This window comes from Protopterus annectens, chromosome 17.part0 (genome assembly GCF_019279795.1).
Source record: "Protopterus annectens isolate FY-2018-M chromosome 17.part0, PAN1.0, whole genome shotgun sequence".
Taxonomy (NCBI): Eukaryota; Metazoa; Chordata; order Ceratodontiformes; family Protopteridae; genus Protopterus; species Protopterus annectens.
Window position 1 is genome coordinate 633,083,072 of NC_056751.1, and position 22,982 is coordinate 633,106,053.

Here is a 22,982-nt window from a genome sequence, read left to right on the forward strand (position 1 = left end):
CACCTGTGTATATATGTGTTTACTTATTATAGCCAAGTGACCCAAACACAGACGTTCATAATGTCGACTAGACTAGTAAAGATCAACACACTACTACACGTGCACCAAACAGCAGCCCTGGCGCATGCAAAAATAAAGCTTTAAAATTAAACATAAAACCAATGTTTTTGCAGAGGGCAAGCCCCCATGCACCAGACACACCACCAGGTAATTATATATACCAATTCCAATATTGGGATAAAAGGCATATTACCATGTTCTGATTATTGTGTGATCTCACACACCTGTCAACCAAATTTTGTCGACTAAACAGATATTAACCAACTACGGTGTCAACAATATTCAATTCTCCCATATCTATCTATCCATCCATCCATTTCTATATGTTGCTGTTCGCTTAGTCAGAATACAGATGGTTGATTTTGATTTCATTCTGCATTACATCAAACTTATTTGGTTGGTATATGTAGAAGAAATAAAGAAAAACCACTCAAAAGCAGCAACTAGGTGAAAGAAGTGTGCAGAACAGATCATCAGCAAAAATCCAGGTTTACTTAAGCACTTTTCGTCAAGTTTCAGACTTCATCTGAATAAAATCAAATGATCATGACAAACATATATACACCACCCCACCTAACCATTCGTTAATGTAATTACATCATTTCCTCTAAAACAGACATTATACAAAGTTAATAAAAAATGTTAAAACTTGATATTCTTGCAACAAATACAATTGATAAACCTATAAACAGTACATCGATTTTAATTTTAAAACAGAACTCAAGGGAATTCTGGTCATTAAGACCTGGTACTTGGCAGGCATTAGTTTTAATCTGCCATGTCAATTCCTTAAATTCCAGCCATTCATCCATTGGTCCCCCTCTTGCTCCAAGATCAATATGGTCTATGGCCCCAAACTTAAAAGTATGTGTGGGGCATGCACAAATGTGCTTGTACAAAGCACTGTATGTTTTTATTCCTGATGTCATACAGGTGTTGATACACCCTTTGCCCCGGTGCTCTTTTGGTCTTATCAATATAGAAACTGTCGCATAGGTCACACACTGTGACATACACCACCCCTTTGAGTAACAGGAGTATCTCTTCCTATGTTTTACCACACCATAACCAGTGATTTTGATGGCCTCACCTTGAAACATGGCTGGACACTGTTTACACCTCCTGCACTTGTAGCAACCACCCAATGTGGGTGCACAAGAGTCTCTTTCTAATAGGCCCTTTAAACCAACTTCCCTGTTGTAAACTATAGTAGGCTTGTTTCCCACTACTGAGTGAACATCGTTGTCAAAAGTGAACATGTCCCATAATCTACATATAATGTTCCTGATATCGTACAAGTCAACACTAAAAGGAAGAAAAAAAACTCTTGAGAAACAATCCTGTCTCCCAGTCTGGGTTGCTCCAGTAGGACCATTCTCGTTGGACAATAAGCAAAAAAGTTCCCAATTTCCCTTTTTCTAATCACCTCAATGGCAATGTCCTGAACAAAATTGCCAAGGTAACCCCTTCCAGTCAGCATGTTTTTTTAACTTAGTGCACACACTCAAAAAATCATCCAGTTGTGACACCATTCTAGCTAACCTAACATACTGACGCTTAACTAGGGCTCTTTTTTGGTGCACCGGGTGCCAGCTATCAAAATGCAACAGTGAGTTTGAGTATGCTGGCCTCCTATACAAATGAGAAGTGAAAGCCTTGTTTACATAGTCTTTTTTGACTGTTATATCCAGAAAATTCAGTTGGTCGTTGTCTCTGGCCATGGTGAATTTAAGGAAGGAGGTGGTTTAGTTAATGTAAATGAAGAACCTATCTAGTTCCTCCTCACTACCCTTCCAGGAAATCACCAGGTCATCAAGGTATCACCCATATAGGTCCCAAGAGTCTTTTTAAGTTGAATTTAAAAGAAATAAATCCTCCCAGTGTGCCAGCACAATGTTGGCAAAACTGGGGGCACAACAGGCGCCCATCGCTACTCCTTGCTTTTGTTTAAAAAACTAGCCCTCGAAGCTAATAAAATTGTTTTCGAGCACAAGCTCCATACATGTATGTACGGTCCAGATGGTGTTATGCGCTAGACTGGAGTTGAAACACAAATATTCATAAAACCTCTCCAAGCCCTCATGGTGTGGAATGATTGAGAATAAATCTTTAATGTCGATGGTCACCATAATGAGACCATCATCATACATCTCAGGTTTTATTTTGGTGAGAAAATCCCAGAAGTCCCCGATAATAGTGCCTCTTCCATCAAGTACTCCCTTCACCTTGCAGTCAACAAATTTTGCTAGAGCAAATGTCTTGGAGGCTCTTGGCATCTACTATTGGACGTAGGGGTGGGTTGCTGATTGACTTATGAATCTTCGGGATCCCAAAAATAGTTGGGATCCTTGTTTCCTTGGTGTCTAAAAAATCGTGTTCACTTAGTTCCAACTGACCATTCAATAGTAATTTTTACAGGGTGATATCAATATTCCTGTAAGCAATGTTATCTGTTTATTAACTGTATATGTTAAAAGTGCTTTTTACCATGGTATTTTCTGTGTTGCTACCTTAACTGTATTAGCTCTATACTGATACACTGCTGGCATTACACTTAATTGTTACTTTTCTTTCTCTAACCTACTTAGCTTTCAAACTCCTTCCTGCATTAAGACTGAGAACCTACTTGCCTGGTCAATAAGGACCCCTTCTAATTAATCCTGCTATTTCAACTGCATCCCTAGGATACTTTCATCCTAAACTCAAAGTCCCTCCTGCCAAAGGATTCAAGGAAGTACGTTTTGACCCCACAACCAAACTGTTTACTGTATTGTTCTCATATTAGTTTGAATTCTCTAGTGTCTGTATAAGACTCAGTCCTGAACCAGGAACCCAGCAGCCAGACCCTGCTCTCCCCCTATGTAGTAACTTCTCTCTTCCTTTGTAATTAAGAACGGAGTTATCTCTTACTTGCCCTTTTCTACCCTACCAACGTCTGACCTCTAGGTGGCACCCTTCACTTGCTTGTGTTATATCCCTTATTCCCCTCTCCAGTATCAAAACCCTCATTACTGATTACTTTCATTCTCCCCTTTTCCCCTTCCTATCTGTATCTGTCTAGTACTTACCTCTCTATTAGCCACATTCCCCTTTCCCCCTCACCACTATTCTCCTGTAACCGAACTATTGTAGTAGCTTCCCCACTCACCTGGAATTCCTGGAGCTCCTCCACTATCTCTTGCTGCTGATTGTCTCTGTGATTCTCATACTTTACTTGCTCTAATATTTCACATATCATTCCCTGCATAAAGGTGGAAATTCAACAGAACTCTCAAACTACCGACCCATAGCCCTACTCTTCCCCCTGGCTAAAATAATGAAAAAATGCATACAAAAACAACTTTTTAATCACCAGTTGAACAACAACCTACTTGCTGACTGACAACATGGCTTCAGACCTTTCCACAGCACCACTTCAGCCCTCCTTTCCTTTACTGACTGTATCAACAAAAATCGAAACAATAATATCCTTACCTCTGCTCTCTTTATTGACCTATCCAAAGCCTTCGATATGGTCAATCACCAGATACTCTTGAATTTACTTAAAACATTCTCACTAGACTCAAGAGCTACTATATGGTTCCATTCCTATCTTCATAGCAGACAACAGGCAGTGTTCTGGCACAGTAACTTATCCAACCACCTGCCCATCACCCTCTGAGTACCACAAGGTTCTACACTTGGCCCCCTTTCTGTTTTCTATTTTTATTAATGATCTTCATACCAGTATTTCCTCTGCAATCTGTATACAATATGCTATTCTACTTTGATTTGTTCTGCTTCTTCCCCTTCCGAACTGCACTCCATCACCCAACAGAATTTCCAAACTGTTGAAACCTGGTTCCTAAAACGATGCTTACTCCTAAACCCCAAGAAAACCAAACTGTTACTGTTCTCCCCCACCCGAAAATCCTCTACTCTCAACTTCTCTGTCTTGTCTAGTAATGGCACTAACATATCATCTGACCCCATTACCAAGCTCCTTGGAGTAGAGATGGACAATAACCTATGCTTTGACTATCACATCAACACCACCATAAAATTAGTTAACAGAAAACTAGGCTCCCTGTATAGAATTAAACCATTCCTTACTCCACTTACCAGAACTTCCATTGACCATACCCATCTGATTTTTTCCCTCCTTTATGCCTCCCCTACTTACACATACATGTCCAAATCTAACCTCTGCAAACTGGCTGTTGCGTATAACAGTATTGCCAGATTTGCCTCTGGCTCTACTTTTAGAACCCACCACTGCATAAACTTAAAGCAATTAGGATGGCTTGAGCTGCAAAATCTGATATTATATCACCAGCTCTCCTTAGCCCATAAAATCCTCTACAAACCCACTAACACCCCTATACTCACCTCCCTTATCACTCCTTACTATAACCTTAAAAGCCTACATTCTTCTAACAAACTTCTTATATCAACTTGCAAATCCAATAACTTGGCAGGCAAATCCTTGTTCTAAAACACAATAGGTAAAGCCTAAAACTCTCTTCCTGACAACATCACTGCTATCTCTTCTTTTCCCTGTTTCAAATCCCAACTCAGAACTCACCTCAAAACTCACTGGCTCTGCCCCTGCACTAACCCTGACTAGCTTTCAATGTGCTACTAGTACTCTATTCTCCTTCAAACAAATCTTTCACTAAATCTTTTCTATTGTCATGCATAATTCGTATACCCTTTGTCAGTAATTAATTTCTAATTGTTGCTTCTGTAAGAACATGCTAATGCTAATACTATTATATATTTTTTCTCAACTAACTAAATTTGTAAAGTCTGATATTAATGTCTGTATCTGGAGCTTTTCTCCCCGGGCCTCTGCTGGAAATGGACATATATCCAGCTGGACCAGCCCAGTAAACAAATGTAAAATAAAAAAAATAAAATAAAATAAAAATGTCACTAATCAACAATTCAAACATTTTACTATTGTATTCGGAAACATGCATCACCACCAACCCACCACCCTTGTCCGATTTCATAATACGGACATACTTCTTACCCAATATGTCTTTGAGCAGTTTTTTCTCCCTATTATCCAAATTAAAGGCTTCAGTAATACCTTTAAACCTTAGTTCCCTGACTTCTTTTCTCACAAACGGTTTCAAATAGGTGGACCAACGGATGGGAAGGGGGTATGAAGGTACTAGGTCTAGTCAAACAGAAATTCAGTACTGCTAGGCTTTCACTGTCTGAAAAATGAAGGGCCAGATTCAATTTCCTTGTAAACAACTTCAGCTGTACAACAGTTTCAACCAGGTTGGCCCTTTTTGCTGGTACAAAATTCAAACCTTTGGAAAAACATTCAGCCCACTCCCCATCAATCAAAGCGCTTAAATAAACCTGGATTTTTGCTGGTGGTCTGTTCTGCATGCTTCTTTCATCTAGTTGCTGCTTATGTAAAAGAAATCAAAAATGGATCACCTGCATATGTATGTATGTGTGTGTGTTTGTGATTTGTGAAACAGGTTAGTTATTGGCAGTTAGTGAGAGGTCTCTAACAGTGGGGTAATGAGTTTTCTCTTATTTTCCACTGTTTATAACTGTGGAGTTAGTATATTTAACAAGCGGGGGGCACCATACAAAACCATTTATTTCAATGATTTCATTTTCGGTATTTGTGTAGTTTTAGGTTAAGTGGGTTCAATACACTAGAACATCAAATTAATGAAATTCAACTTCCATATACATGCTTTTTTCCTTAATGTTTCTTAAACTTTTATTTGCAATGTTAAGCCAACAGTCAGAACAAATACATAGCGTTTGCACATGTTTAAATGAATTAGTATTAACAGATGATCCAAACAGAGCTCACTCTTCACTCCCTATTTTTCATAATAGCTATCAACATCTAGCTAGCCTGAATTGCCAGGAACCTGAATGCTATCAAAGGATTTATCATTAACTGAAACGTGAAAAAAAAATCACATTATTTCAAATTATGCCACATTCTGAGTCACCAGTTAACACACTTGCCAGGATTCATAATTAATCTGTTAAATTTTCCTCCTCAGAATATACAAAATACAGGTGCACCTTCAAGTGGGGGAAAAATGATTTGTAATATCTAACACTAGCAGTCTCCTTACTGATCAGCACGGTCTGGGATGTAAAGTATGTTCAGTTACAGCACGCATTACTCAGCTGTTCCAAATATGCAACAATCTATTTACTCCTTGTGGTTAATATCAGGCCATTCTAAAATTATTCCATTTTTTAAGATTCTGTACATAAACAAAAATCCATTCATAACGTCTACTCTTAATATTGTTAAACAATAGCATACAAACATATGTTTTTCTGTCATCACACCAACTCCAGAAAAGTATTTCAGCATCAAGTAAGTCACTCTGCCACATGAGGTACAGCTTCCAGACCTTTACTTTGCACTCCTTACCTTCTAATATAGCCCCTATTATCACCTACTACAAATGGGCAACACTTGTGATACCCATGTCTCAGTTGTAGAAATATGCATGCTGTGACTACAGTACAACATAACAGTTTTTGTTAAATCAAACCAATATGCCTCAATCCCCTTCACCAAGTAGCAAATACATCAGAATACATTAATAGTAATATAAATGGTCTAGGAACATTTACCTTTTTACTTCCACTTACTTAAATATGTCTTAATTACTCCTAGCCTACTATGGGACTTATGGCACCAGTGTGTTCTTCTAATGAAAGGGGTAGGTTTGACGCACAGCATTAAAGTTGACATCACCAGAATTTATTGTGAAGAAAGCTTAAATTTCTTCACAGTTCTGGCTAACTACTCTACAACTGGGCCATCATCTGGAAAATCAACTTCACTTTATCATTCCATTATATGAATAAGATATGGGTTGGCACACTTTGATGTTTACGTTTCATTTTTACACACTTGCTTATGTAACATTAAAAGCCATCCAAGTGACAAACACTGGTATTATACCAGACAAAAAGATCTTTCATCTATAGATGTTAGCCAAAAGGCACTTACTTAATGTACTCAATAAAATTATGTTTTTTCTATTCACTTCTGTAAGACCTGTTCCAGGAAGCTTTCACATAAGGGTTCTTTAACTCTCCAGTAATAATCTATGATGGTTCCCTCTGCTCAATGCTGGAGATGTGAGAATGGAGGCGTTGCTGCCCAGGAATGTTTTGTCTAAAAAGCTCAGTACTAAAACTAAATAGTGATAACACTTTTCTTGGCGAAATAACACTTTATGCAAACAATTCAACAGGACAATATTAAAATATCAATGATATAAGTGATCAAAACAGATGTTTGACTGAAGTTTTAACAGGTAGACATACTGATTCACTTGCTGGTATCTGGTACATTACATAACTGCCTATGCACATGCCATTTTGATAAAACACTCAGATAATTCTGCTGCTCAGTTTTAAGAGGTAGATCATATTACATAGCCAGGTCAATGTAAGACGAAATCACACCTTAAGAAACCACCAAAATTGCTGTCTATCAATAATATGTGAACTGATCAGTTTTCTAAACATTTCTGTTCATGACAGCACAAGTAATGGCTGAAACAGGCCCTTTTTGGATTAATTCACTACCTCGGTCAACAAACAAAATAAACCTAACAAGGTAACTCTGTGCACTAACAAAAGAGAGCCTTACTTGACCTCATAGTGATAGCTAAGTAAATTAAACCCTCTGTATATTTGCAGCTTATTTATTTAGTTATTTGTCTATCAGGAATGCCAGATTGGGTAACACTTATTTTCAGCTGAGGCCCGGGGAGAAAAGCTCCATTTGCACACATTGCATTATACCAAGTTCCAGTTAAACACAGAGTGGTTACATTTCTATTTACATTTACACACAAACAGTAGTTACATTTATACACTCGAAGATTTTTACAGAGGTGGAAGTTACTAAAGAGAAAGCCCAAGTGCAACTAAGTGTGTACAGACAGCAGTTATGTATAAAAATTATTTTGCCATTTCAGTGAGAGGCTGAGTGGATTCTGTTTAAGAAGAGTATTAGGAGAGTATTGTACTGTGAACACAAAGTCTCACATAAAGACTCAGCCTTGAGATGAGCATGTGCAGGACCAGGACTGGTTAAGATGTTGTTTAACCAGTAGTTTAAAACTACTAAGTCTGTTGGAGAATTTTATTTTATTATTTTATAAAAAAAAAAAAAAAAAATTTTGTTTTACTTTATCTATCTTCTGTTTTAATTTTTGTTTTTACTCACAGTATTTGATTCTAGCCTAAATTTGCTAAATAACTCTGTATAACTCTACCTTTTAATGTTAATTTTGTAACAAATTTTATTTTATTTTTAATTATACTTTATTGTATTTCCTTGTCATTGTTGCTGCTCGGAGCTTTTCTCCTCGGGCCTCTACTGAAAATGGACATGTATCCAGTTAGACTAGCCCGGTCAACAAATGTAAAATAAATAAATAAATAAATATTTGTGCTGGGATACTACTCCAGAGTTTAGCAACATACTGAGAATAGAGCAAGTCTCCTGCAACATTATTTGACGTATTTGTAAGTAATAAGAATTTGTTACTAGAGCAGAGGCCCCTTGCTGGACGGTAGGTCAGTAAAAAGTTATATAGTGCAGGGCATTTTCTGGATGATGAACTAGTGTGTGTGCTGTAGTTAGTTGTGAATATGCTAGGTAGCTGTGTAATTCAAGCCAGTTTAATTGCTTTAAGCTATGACAATGGTGGATCTTATGAGTAAGATTGGTGGCAAATTTAGCCATTTTATTTTAGTAAGTGGCAAGTTTCTACCTTTGAATATTGTTTAGGTTTGTTAGGATAGGACAGGTGTATAAGAGAGTTGGTAATAACAAGGTGGTGTCTAGGAGTTGCAGTAGCTTTAAGGAATCCACTGATCCTATAAAGGGAAGCTAGTTTCTGGTGAGTAGACTTAATGGTGTGCAGTACATGCTGGTCATATTTCAGACTGTCATCTATTATAACACCTAGAAGATTACTGAGAGTTACAGTTTCAATGTCAGTATTATTTGATGACTTTACAGTAAAAAATTGCTTTTGATTTTGGCAACTTTTTGAGGTTAAAAGCATTAACTTAGTTTTCTTGGGGTTGAGTAGGAGGTTTGATTCTTTCAGACAGGTTTCTATAGAGGAGAAAGATTTTTTGGGTAATGTCTTGGAGCTTATTTACTGTTGAGACCGCACATGTTAATGCTGAGTTGTCTGCATACTTAACTAAACTAGCATGATGAGTGGAGGTGTGCCGGTCATTAATAAATACATTAAATAGGAGAGGACCCACGATAGAGGCCTGAGGGACACCTATAGTAACTGCGTGAAAGGATGAGTAGGTTTGTTGCCATTTAATGTCTTGCTACCTTCCAGACAGGCAACTAAGAAACCACAACAAGGAGTATTATGAAAGTCTTATTGAAGAGAGTCAAACAAGCAGTTGTTGGTGTGAGACCGTATCGAATGTCTGACAAGTCTAAGAACATGGTGGACACAAGCAAACTATTGTTTCTATGTTGGTTTATTATACTGGTAAAATGCAGTAGAGGCGCTGCGCTGGTGCCTAAAGCCATGTTGTGTTTCTGACAGCTGGTTATTTGAGTTAGTTACTGCATCAGCTGCATATGGATGCATTTCTCTAATATTCTGGAGAGGAGGGACAAATCTGCAGTTATTAAACTCTGTAGATGTGCCGCCTTTATGCAGTGGTATGATATAGGATTTTCTTCTACAGTGATGGGATGTACTTTTCTGCTATGGACCTATTAATTAGTATGGACACATGGAAGGCTATGACTTCTGCAGCCATTTTTAGGTAGTCTGCTGGTAGGTGGTCTACAGCTACGGAAGTAGTTTTTAGTTTAAGGATCAACTTCTTTATAAGCCAGGTTGGAAATCGACTAAAACTGAAGAGCTGTGGATTGTTTTAATTGGATAGGGGTACAGAGAGGGGACAGATATATTAGCATTTAAGAAAGATAATATAGTGATTGTATAAAGTAGGAATTAAACTGCGTAGGGATAGAGTCTGTCGTATTGTCTACTTTTGGAGAGGTACTGATGGTCTTGCCAGGGTGAAGTACTTTATTTACTGAAGACCAAAAAACCTTTGGGTTATTTTACATTTGTCTTGTAGGTTGGTATAGTATCTTTACTTTTCCTGTTTAACAAGGAGTTTTGCAAGGTTCACAGATGTCTAAACTGCTGGAAGGAATTTTGAATTCAATTTCTATATCAATTTTTCTAGGCTTTATCCCCATTTGTCATTATTTTTTTTTGTTTCTTTTGTCAACCATAGTGCAGGGTTGGACTTTTACTCTTTTACTATGTACTGGCACTAGATTATTTAAAGTCTGTAAGAATATGTTATTAAAGTGTTCTAAAGGAATATCTAGTGGTATTGTTCTAAGTACATTCCTGTTATATTGTTTTAGTGTTTCATTGAAAATATCTTTGTTGAAATTGGTTGTATTTCATATATGATTACAGATATGATTCTCTAGGCTATGGTGAGTTCTAATGCCATATGTGGACACGTGGTCACCTGTGCTACCTGACAGGCAGCCTACTTCTGTCAGTTTGTCTGGTTTGTTTGTAAGAATCCAGTCTAATGTTGAATGTCTCCCTGAGATTGTACTGATTCTAGTAGGTGTGGTTATTAATTGTCTGAAACTGAACAAGTTTACAGATTCAGTAGGGGTAGTGGAATTTATGAATTCCCAGTCCATACTTAAGTCTCCAAGTATTAGAATTTCATGGTTAACTTGTTTGGATATCCAGTACAGGATGTTTTCAGCAGTATCAATGTTATTCCCTGGTGGTATAAAATTGATGTAAAAGATCTAGTTTTCCTATTGTTGATTTTTAGGAGTGTTATTAGAAGTTCAGCATGGTTTAAAAAAAACAAATTCAGTGACAAGTTAAACAGCAACAAATATGCTGAGAGAGATAAGTAAAAGGCGCGATGCAGTTTAAAAGGCATCTGAGCTAGTTGATTAAATTCTTGATTTTGTTGCTCTAAGACACAAGTTTAGTAGACAAGTTAGTCCAATATCACCTTGACCTTATGGTGATACCAGTACAAAAAATTGCACTTGGCTGTTTGAACAACCGTATAATGTAAGGTTTCTATGGACTTGGAAATGCAAAGGCCACCCCAACTCACAGATAAGCGCAAAAAAAAAAAAGACAGAAAAAGTAAGCCAGAATGCACTAGTGCAGCTCTGGAAAATTACTGGCTCAGAACTCTAAAGTAGTTACACAAAAAGGGGAATGAACTTAAGGAAGTGAGACAGTCAACTGCCAAAAACAATGAACTGAACACAGTTAAATGAGAAAGTACCAATGGGACCTGCTGTGGTCTAAGAAAATGGAGCTATTATAGTGAACAAAGTTCTTTGTTTTAGGCTGCCATAATACTTAAAATTTTACATAAAGATATAGCCCACACACTGGTGTTCAAGCTGCAGACTTCAATGTTACATACATATCTATTTCGTGCAGGGACACTTTTATAGGGAAAAGAACACACTAAAGAGACAGTTGAGTGCACTGAGTCAATGATGACTGTGCACAAATACTACCTTAAAGCTGAAAGTGGTTTAGTAACTGTCTCAGGCAAGGATAAATAAGAAAGGAAGGGAGGAGACTTCCATGAAGGCATGCAGTTCCACAAAAGAAAGACAGGAGGATATAAATGATGTGAATAGCAAGTCTAGAAGTAGTAGCGAAGAAAATATGAGAGAGAGAAATAGTTTGAGTAAGAGCAGTATGAGTAAATGTCAGTGTCTGTTAGGAAGTACAGAGTAAAAGCTGACCAGCAGGATGTCAGTGGAGGAGGGTTTACAGACTGAAGTATATTAGCTCAAGTGTTCTTCTGTCTTTCATTTGATTGGAGTAAGAACTGCTTAGCTGGATAAACAGCTGAGGTACACCAAAAAAAAACATCTTCAAAAAGCTGCTGAATGTTTCACAAATGCTGTCCTTCACAGAAAGCAAATAATGAAGGCACTGGAGCTCACTAACACCATAGTGTTCAAGTCTCAGCCATGCTGTTACCAAACAGAAGCTAGTTCATTATTACCTTGTTTTTTAATTTCTTCTTGAAGCAGTTTTTCCATTAATTTCTCCTGTGCGACATCAAGTGGCAGCTCTCCCTCACTGTTCACGGCAGACACACTTGCTCCATGTTTAATCAAGAATCTGTAAGAAATCAACAAAAGGAAAGCCTCAGTTTGAACTGCCAGATTCCAACTGAAAAGTATGTCACTAGGAACCCATTTGCAACAAAAACAATCTGAAACAGGTGCAAGGAAGACTGGGTCACCCAGTGGCACTGTGAATTTTGCATGGGCTTACAGTGACAAACATTATGATCACTTATATCTGTAGAGCAACACAAAGCACGTCAATGCACAGTGTCAATTCCATAATATAAATGCAAAATCTCGACAGGTGACAAACAAAAGTACAACTGTGTAAGAACTTACCATAGCATTGGATGTTCCAGTAGACTATTGTTACAGTAAGTACTCAGTCCTAGGACTTCTGCTGAAGAACACCCGATGTTCAGAGCTCAGCACCCCCTCCCAAGCTGGGAAGGCACTGCCCACTTAGGGACATCCGCATATTCCTTGCATAAAGTTCTAGGCTCACTACTTGCTGGAGTCCAGTAAGGTCCCAAGGAACTTTCGGGAGGTGGTAAATTTAGAGGATGTTGAATAAAAATCCCAAGTATTAAAAAGCAATCCATGGTAAGCTGCACAGCCCTTTCTAGCTCTCCTCCTGGAATACTGCTGAATGAGGCAGACATCCAGATAGGGATAAATGTGAATACTTGTGGTCCTGCAGTAAGCAAAGACTGGAACCAGGCAGTTGGTAAACATCCCAGGTGAAGCAGACAAATCAAAGAGCAAGGAGCTAAACTGACATCAGAAGCCCTCTGCCTCTAACCTGAGAAAGAACCGTAGTCCCTGTGAACAGGTATCTTGAGGTAGGTATCTTGGAGGTCTACGATAACCATAAGAGCTTACATGAAAAAGCATCGTCGTAGAGCTTGCATTGTCAACATTTGAACTTTAGGACCTTGACGTAGGTGTTTAGCTTTGAGGTCCATGGATAGGTCTCCAAGGACCCTCCTTTCTCAGCAATAAGAGCAGCCTTGTATACAACCCCACAGTTTCAGTCTTGGCTTTGCACTGGCTCTACCATTCCTATCCACAGCTGCTCTTATGGAATAGGAAGGATCAAATGCACTTGGTCTTTTGGCATAGGACAAATATCCAACATTTATGTTTTTTGTAAAAACTGAAATCAGTAATCATCAAAAAAAATTAGTTGAAGCACCTATTTATTTCTTGCAAAGCATCCCGGTTTCCTTGCAGACTGGGTTTTCCTTCTTGCTACCTTGGTGGCAGATGGGAAGGGGGTTGAGAAGCCTGGGGAGGAGATTTTAAACAGAAAAGGTGGGAGACATTCCACATAGCTCCTCTTGGAGAACATGATCATGAGGGCCCCCTAGGCTTCCTGTTATGGTCTCCCTGACATTTCTTTTTGAACTGGCCCTTTTACCATTTCCTTACTTTACTGTTGCAGGCAAGGAAAAGGTGAGTCCTTAATTTAGTTGGTAATGCTTGTTGCAACTTGGCATGGGAAAGTGGAAAAGCGGTTTCACTCACTGCACAGTATCCCCATTTCCTCTGTCATTTTGAATACTTAGCAGGGGCCCTAAAGAGCAGATCCTTATTAAAGCAGTGTATCAACTCATTAGCACCTATGTGGTGTGAAATGTCACACATCTAGCAGACTACATACGGCTTGCATTCCAGAACACTTTCTAAAAATTAAACTTAAAATGTATAAGATAATTAAATATAAATATTTTGTGAATAAGAAAATATTAAAACTGTACAAATAGCAATTATCATCAGTAAGAAGTATTCTTTATATAGTCGGCTCATTCATACTCTTCCATAAGTACTGTAAAATATTATAATGCACACAAACCCCAAATTATATTTTTGCAAACTTTCACAAATTTTCACATTTTGAAAATTGTACAACCAAAAAATTATACTATTAAAACAATTTTATTAACCACATATAAGCTTTTATATGACAAATTCCTGCATAAGTAAGTTTATTATGATATTTACAGAAATATGAAAACAATGCTTAATTGTATAATTAGTAAAACAAATATTGGTTATCTCTCAAGATATGCAACTTACTGTGCAAATATCAGACAGTTTTCTTCAACAATTTAATGTCACACAACAGTCTAAGTCACTTGTTTTTTGAAGTATCAAGTACATAGAGAAATGCTGCTTATTTTCATATTAGCAGCAAACAGCTAGGAATATTTTCAGTACAGTGTGATATAAACCAGCATTGATAGTTGATAATCCTGTCTCTCAAAATGGGAATTCATATGATACACCTCAGTAACATGCAAGTCTCTCAGTTATGAAACTATTAACATAAATTTGAAAATATAAAATAAGTGGCAAATAAAGATTAATTTCTCCACTGCTGGACATCCTAAACTAACAATCTTAGTGTAATTTTGTTAATAACTTTTTGCCCTTTCTAATGCTGCCTATTACTACCTGGTATGTCACTTAGTAAGAAGCCAGACCCAAAAAAATTCTGAACACCATAAAGCAGTATGGGTATGAACGGGAGTATACAAATAAGACATTTTAGGCTTGAGCAAGTTAAGGAACTGTAGTTTGGCATTCTTTCGCCAGGTATGCTTCCTGATCACTGACCGTGAAACTTTTGTCCTGAAAACTGCATCCACAGCATGACAGCCACCCCTGATAAGAGTATTCAACCACCTGACTAATAGTCTGGGAGAAGTCTATTAATTTCATCCTCATCTCAACATCCGATACTTTCCCAATTTTCTCTCTTGCATATTCAAGGACAGCAATTTAAACCTTAGTGATATGTCAGACAGTTAATAGCACTGAAATCCAAAGTGGCGATTGTGTACACCTTCTTTACAAACTGGTTTAACACACTGTAGTCATTCTCATTAAGGAGAGCATTGGGAGTAGAAAATAATTTAGACCCCTTACCTGGATCCCCCAACACCACCACTACTAAATATACCACAATATTTTAGTAAAGGAATTTATGGGGCTCCTGGGAGAGGCTTGGTACCAGGTTCTTTGTACCAGGTTCTTTGGATGCAGCCAAGAAGGCATATTCTAGAGTTCCAGATCATGGAGGTAGTATAGGGGCAACAAAAACAACCAAACTTTTCTACGTACCTCTGCTCTCTGATCACTGTCTCTAAATGAGATTCCCCTGTAAGAGAAGCAGAAGACATGCTATCAGTGTTAATAAAATACCTGAACAAAAAAGACATCTGGGGGTCCAGTTCTCCCCTACTAATTGAGTGGTTAAAATCCATCTAAGGGGAAGGCTCCCTCTTTCTTTTAGTATAAGGGACTCCAGAAACTGATGGCTGCAAGCTCTGCAGAATGTGAAAGGACTCTTCAGTCAAGGAGGCAAATTCCTGGGGAACAGCTTGGATGGGGTTTGGAACTGAGGGTCAGTCAATTATCTGAGGCCATGGTGACTATAGGGAGATTGGTGGGGTGGGCATCTTATGTTTGGACATGAGCCTGGCGCTGACAAAGGGAGTCCCAGACATTCATGTATTGATCATAGTAGTTGTTCTCTGAAACCACTAACTGTATCCTCTAAAGAAACTATGAAAACGGCTTCACCAAAGGACATCTGTGGTGAGACAATCGGTACAAGTCTAACACAAAGGCCTCTGACTTGGTTATATATACCCTGACATGCAGGGTATGTCAGCCTGTTAAACTGCATCATTAGAGGCACTAGATAACTGAAATGCGTGAACCAGGGCTGCAAAAGTGCCACACAGGGACACTCATCCTTGAAACGAGGATGATAGACACTTTGACTGGTATTTCCCAAAGTCCTAACCACCTTCTCTGCAAGTTTTCTCCAAAAACTTCTTGGGAGGTTTCCATTGTTGGGGATGAACTCAAAGATATCAGTGTGGTAAGGGTTAATGCCTCACATATCTTCATTCTAAAAAGTCTTGAAGGATATGTTCTCAACTTCTAAATACTTTGAGTGCAAGGTCCCAGCAAACACTACAGCTTTTAACATTGCATTCACAAGCTAAGCTGAATACCCAATAGCTGTAAAAATCTTTACATGAACTTTGCCTACCACAAGAACAAATGTCGTCTTACCTAGGAGCAGACATACCCTTAATGCATAATCAGTATATGGACTTTCCCCAAAACAATAATCCAAGAATATCCATCAATAAAATCACTAAAAGATATGATTTTTCTCAAAACGTCTGAAATGAACTCCAGAACAGGTTGAACGATGCAAGTTGGCAGATACCATACAATGGTACATTTACTGCAAATTGTGGCAAGAAAGATTTGAAACTGTACAGATAGGTGTTAGCTTTACAAAGGTAATGTACTGATGTCCCTAAGCAGCAGGCATCTGACTGGCTTGGAGGGGTAAGTGTGTTGAACACTGAAATTTAAACTGGATATTGGGCTGTCTGGAGAAGTCACTATTCCATAATTACCAGTACAGTTATCAGTACTCTTCCTCTAAGCGATAGTGAAATGAGCTTCCAGTCAGTGCCATATAATAATAATCCTATTTGTTAACCAGGTAGGCCCACTGGACACACAGGGGTGACTTGGGAGCAAAGTCTAGTTAAGTGACTTGGCTCAGGGTCATACAGCAGTCAAATGAGGGTTGAAGGATTCAAAACCTGTTCCACAGGAACTACAGCTTGCAATTTTTTTTTTAAACACCTTTATTAAATCATCATTTAAGACAGATACAAATGTATATGAAGATAAAAGAAAACAAACCACAACAACATGTTTCCAGTTACATACAATTATCACATATGTTTTTTATGACTAGCATAGCTTTGTTGCCTCACAGCAAGAGGTTCTCCCGTTCGATTCTCAGCTAGAGTGCAGGGAGTGCCTTCTGTGTGGAGTCTGCATGTCCTCCCCACGGTTGGGTGGGTGTTCGAAAGACATGCGTAAATGGGCGTGCCTTTGGTGAAGGTTGAACGTGAAAAGCTACTGCCAATCATTAGCGGACCGGAGTTCCGCTGTGGCAACCCCTAACCGGGAAAAACTGAAAGACAAACATTGACCCAGCATTATATAATTTGTTCAGTTCCTGCTTACCTTAAACCTTACTCCTTCCTCCTCCTGAGCATTATTCTGCATGTACTGTTCTCACAATTTTCATTTACTTCAGTGGCTAGAATTCCCACAACTACTGCTTCTATCCCAGCTACAAATCACCCACTCCTTGCTGAATAAACCCTTCAGCCTGTCCTTCTCTCTCCTCTTTGGTCTCCCTCTATACTCATACTCTCCGCAGTTCCGATCAACACCTTCTTGACATATACAAACACAACAAAAATACAGGCAAACTACTTTACAAAAGCACTGTGGCCCAAGCCTGAAACCAACGCCCCTCGAATATTCGTAACATCAAACGCACCAACTGCTTCAAAAAAGAACTGAAAAACTTCCTTGCAAAATCAAGCTCCTGCCCTTGTCACAACCCAACCTAATACCCCCCACTTCTCTTTCCCTAAACTTTTTTCTTTTTCTTTTTTTCTTTCTCTTAGGTTCATAGGTAGGTACTAGGCTATCTGCCCGAGGGCATTTATAAGCCTAGCCTGAGTGTGTCGGCTTTCGTCGCCCCATTAATTAATTAACTGATCCTCTGTCAAGCAGAGCCAATGATGTGATCCCAGGGGTGTATTTTCTGTTACCCATCCACTCGTCAAAGTTTCTCTTGAAGAGTGTTAGTGAGGGGCTCTGCCTGATGTGATTTGGAATTTTGTTCCAAAGCATGGGGAGTCTCTGTGATAGGAATCTATCCCTCCAGCATGTTCTATTTATTGTTGTGGCCAGGTTTCGCTCACTAGAGCGCGTGGCTCGCAGTGACTTGGATTTCTTTAGGTGGAGCATGTCCATCAATTCTGAGTTGGACATTGCTTTGTAAGTCAGGCAGAGATCACCTCTGAGTAAGTGATATGCCACTGAGTACGGCCGGAGTTATTTCAGTCGGGCTGCATAGGACAAATGTTTGAGACGAGTAATCCTCTTGGTGAGGTACTTTTGTGGTCTTTCCAGCTGTTGGAAGTGTCTTGTGAGGTACATCCCAAATGGGGCATTGTACTCTATGATAGGACTGAGTGACGAGTAGAGGGGCACTATAACCTCTTTATTTCTAGATGCGAACCCTTTAGTAATTAGATAGGCCACGTAGAAGGATTTCCTAACTACTTTGGCAATATGATTGTCAAAGCAGAGATTACTATCTACCTGGGTCCCCAGATCTCTTATTACCTCTTCTGTATTAAGGGGCTGCCACCTATGTGGTAATTCGTGGGTGTTTTGTTTTTCCCAAATGGGATGACTATGCATTTTTTGGCATTTAGCTTGAGGCCACGACTTTGACACCAGGTGTCCGTCTCAGTAAGACGCTTTTGGAGGATGTCCTTGTCAGCCGGAGAGTCAATTATGGCTCCCAGTTTGCAGTCATCGGTGAACTTGGTTAGCCATAGTCCTCCTGTGTTTGCCTGCACTTCTGAGAAGTATATGCCGAACAGTAGGGGTCCCAGGACCAAGCCTTGTGGGACACCACTTGTGACTGGTTTAGAGTCAGACCTGGAGCCCACTATTCTTACCGTGCGAGTTTTGTCTGTAAGCCAGTTGGCAACCCATCTCGTGACATAGGGGTTTATGTTCAGGTTGGTGAGTTTTTCTGTAATACCCGAGTGGGGAATGGTGTCGAAAGCCTTGGCGAGGTCAAGGTAGGCTGTGTGAACCACCTTTCCCTCGTCTATGGCCTTGGTGACTGTCTCGAAGAAGTCAACCAGGTTTAGTAGGCATGATCTAACCTTAACAAAGCCGAACTGGGTCAGGTCAAGTGTTTGGAGGTTCTCAATGTCTTTGTTAATGAGTTCCATGATGATGCGCTCCATAGCCTTGCAGACCAGGCTAGTCAGGTTTATGGGCGATAGTTACCAGGGTCAGTTGTGGCCCCTCCTTTTTGGAGAGGAATAACTGTTGCTGTACACCATTCTATGGGCATGTAGCCTGTGGAGAGGCTGAGGTTGAACAGCGTGTTTAGGTGGGGGGTTAGTTTGTTTTGTAGTTTGTGCAAGACGCAGCATGGAACACCATCTGGTCCCATTGACGCTGTGTTTTTGGCTTTTGAAAGGGCTGTTTTCACCTATGCGTCTGTGAGTTTTGGGACACTACACTTTCCTGGTATTGTTGTGGGCCCTTTAGGAGGTGAGAAGGGGATGAAGTTTGCACTGACTATCTGCCAGGATGTTGGCAATATCAGTAGGTTTAGTATATTTTGTGCTATTTTGCACTAGTTCAGTGCATATCTGCGAGTTGCCACTTAGATTCTTAACATAGCTAAAGAAGGCTTTGTGGTTATCTTTTGAATCCTTGGTTATTTTTCTTTCAGTTAGCCTTGGATGATTTCATGAGGGACCTCAGTTTCTTACTGATACATATTAGGGATGTCTTTCCTTCTTGGGATTTGCTTTTTTTCTTAACTAGTTTCCTCCCTCTACTGTATAGCCTGTTTATTGCAGTGCTCCACCAAACTGGTTTCCTTCTCTTAGAGGAGTGAGTCTTGGTTTTGCTAGGGATGGCACGATCCATGCATCCTTGTAGGTGCTCAGAGTGCATTTGTAAAGGTTTCTGCATCTTGGGCAGCATTATCCTTTAGCGTGGGGGCTATGAAACTTACCACCTCTGTCTTAAGTAAGGTGACGTTTGCTTTAGAAACGTTTTTTACTGTGGTTTCCTTAGTTGGGTGTGGTGGTGGGGTGTGGACATCCAGAGTGATTAGTTTATGGTCTGATCTAACCAGTGATGGGCTGACCTCCGGTGTGGAACACCTGTCACCCATGTTGGTGATGACCAGGTCCAATATGTTTTCACCTCTGGTAGGGGAGTTTACCAGCTGATCCAGGGCGTTTGAGTTGAATTCCAGGAAGCGCTGAGCCTGGTAATTTGTGCTCGAGTAGTTTTCCCAGTGAATGGTAGGGTAATTGAAATCACCCAATATCAGGGTGTTTGGTAGGACCTTCATGTTTTCCAGTGTCTCCAAAAAGGTGGAGTGGTGGTCCTGGATCATGGAGGGTGATCTGTAGCAGGCCAAAATTTGCACTGCAGATTTGCCCGATGTTAGTTGTACATGGATGATCTCAGAGATATCATGCTGCACCACTAACCTGGAGGTGTAGGTATCCCTGATGTATAATGGATACACCCCCTCCTTTTGTGTTTCGGTCAGTGTTCTGTGGCCGAAACATGTTGTATGAGTTGTAGCCCGGTAGTGCTGGGGTGCTCTCAGGAGCCTTGAACCAGGTTTCAGTTACTGCACAGATGTCGACATTCTCCATACTAAGGAGTGCTTCGAGCCTGTGTATTTTGATATTTAAACACCTGGTGCTGAGTAGCATAACCCTCAGTTTTTTGTTAATTGTGCTGTTTACGGAGGTGGGTTAGACTTTTGAGCCTTGCCTAAAAAAGGCACTATGGGGGCTGCAAGAGCCTTGGCCAGTATTCGAAAGCCTAGGGGTGACAGGTGCAAGCTGTCTCTTGCGAAGCAACACGGCTTGTCGAGCATGTCATCCCAGGCTGACAGACACTGGATCCCCTTTGAATGGCACCAGAAGATTAGCCAATTGTTGAAATTGATCATTTTTTCTTTATACTGAGGTATCACTCTTGGTGAGGGCAGGATGCTACTGGGGTCAGGGTCATACCAGCCAGGGCTACATGATTAGAGAGCTCTTCCATTTTCATGTAGTCCAGGGAGGTACGTCTCAGGTCATTCACACCAACATGAACAATGACAGAGTCATATTTCTACTTGTTCTGGAGTGACCTGAGTGCTTGTGTTATGTGGCAGATTCTGGCTCCCGACAGGCAGCTAACAGTAACCTTCTGCTTGTCCAGCCTAGTGAGTGGGATGTCAGTGTGCCTGACTATAGAGTCACCTATTACTAGTGTGTTAGGTATGTTATTTCGCCATAAGGGCTGTGATTGTGCAGCACACTGATTTTGTGTTTTATGTGTTGTCTGGTTTGTGACAGGAAAAGCAGATTGTTTGGGTGTCTGCTTTGGAGGTCTCTGATGCTTTTGCAGGTTTTTATTTAGAGCCTCCGAGTATGATTTTGTGTATTTATGTGCATTTTTTGCCAGTGCTGTTTTAGTAGGTCTGTGTGCGGCTGGAGTTGTGTTGCAACTGTTAACCTTCTCCTCTTGACGGTCTGTTCCAGTCTTGGGTGGAGACAGCTTAGCTTTCAGTTTGGCTGTATAATTGCATCTCTCACATATGTTAGTGTTTTGTGGTAGGAGGAGAGGGTTGTCTGTGTACATGAGGCAGTTGTAACATTGCCTCAGGATACCCAGATTCACCATCTGGACTGGAGAGTGCACCTGAAGTTGCCCTTTGGTCATGCCTGAATAGTAGGGTGAGCTGCTTAGTTGCTTGGTTGGTGAGGGGTGAATAAAGAGCCTTGCCCTGCTGGGCAATCAGTGTTAGGGTATATTAGTGCTTGCTATTAGGTCTGAGCAAGTGCTGGGCTGTTAAGATGCTTTTTGAGTGCTTAGGTTGAGAGTTAGACTAGTTTCAAGGGAAAAACTGAAGAGGAGACTTAGTGGAACTGGGAATAATTTAACCGTAGCTTACAGGCACTGCCCGGTGTGCAAAACCGTGCAAATGCGTTTTTTATAGTAGGGAAATGAAAGAGATAGAAATTAGCCCAAAATGGCCACTAAACTACTAACTTCTGGGCTGGAACCACTCATCCAGGGAAGGATAGGTTGCTCAAAGCTCCCCTCTCTCACAGGTGAACAGAGAAACTTCCTTCTATCCAAGTAAGGTATGGGCAACTCAGAAACTAGTATCACAGCCCTGAATTCAGCACTAGCCTGAAAACTGGACTATACTAGCTTAGAAAGGCAGGAAACAAGGATTTTTTTCTGGTTTTTAGGTATATAGACAAACAATCCTGTACACCAAGAAGCAGCCATCAGCTTACTGTATTATATGTAAATAGCTACACTTAAGCCTTGTCTTCTACAAAAAAAATGCTTTTCTAATACTGATATAAATTTATCTCTACTATATTTACATAGGTACTTTAACTTCTCTTATTAATCTTTATAACTTGCCATTTTACCTTGTATAAACATTTCATTCAACTGTTAAATTCATCTGTACAGTTTTTGTACCTGTTTAATTTGATTTGTATAATTTTGCCTTATTTGAAGCTTTTCTCCTTGGGTCTCCACTGAAAATGAGCCCCTGGTTCAGCTGGACTAACCCGGTTAACAAATAACAAATAAATAAATAAATAAAATAAACTTGTAGGTAACTTGTTCCCTCCCTTTTCTAACAATCCTACTTCCAGTTCTTTTATCTCTGTAACAAAATTACTTCAAATACAGTTGGTTTAGACTTAAATTTCCATTTTTTATAATCACTTTTTTGGCAGCCACCAGAATTAAACTGGTTTACTTTTTTTTAATAATTTGTCTTTGTTGACCAGCAAAATTTCCAATGGACACCCATTTTCAGCAGAGGCCTGAGAAGAAAAGCTTCACATTTAAGTGACATATTGTAAAATCAGATTTATAATTGCCAGGTAAAAACATCTATACATGAGCTTATTTACATGCTTTTTAATATTTTTATATATTTCTTGCATGGACACAATATTTTAACACAAAAAAGAGAAATTAGTATAAATTGGCTAATTATTGAATACAGAAATAAATAGTAACAATTAATGTATTTATAACATGATGGCTGCAGGGAAAAGATCAAATTGGATGTTTT

At 39.5% G+C, this 22,982-nt stretch overlaps 1 protein-coding gene across 1 annotated transcript in view; it reads right to left on the reverse strand.

Annotated features, from left to right (window-relative positions):
• Positions 1 to 13,099, reverse strand: part of LOC122791483 (protein phosphatase 1 regulatory subunit 12A-like) — a 1,771,856-nt gene extending 1,758,757 nt beyond the window's left edge. Inside the window, exons 1-2 of the mRNA XM_044059226.1 lie at positions 13,008 to 13,099; positions 12,139 to 12,257 (exon numbers count right to left, since the gene is read on the reverse strand). Coding sequence (XP_043915161.1) covers positions 12,139 to 12,257; positions 13,008 to 13,099 — 211 coding nt within the window. The remainder of the gene's footprint in view (positions 1 to 12,138; positions 12,258 to 13,007) is intronic.
• Positions 13,100 to 22,982: the final 9,883 nt, after the last annotated feature.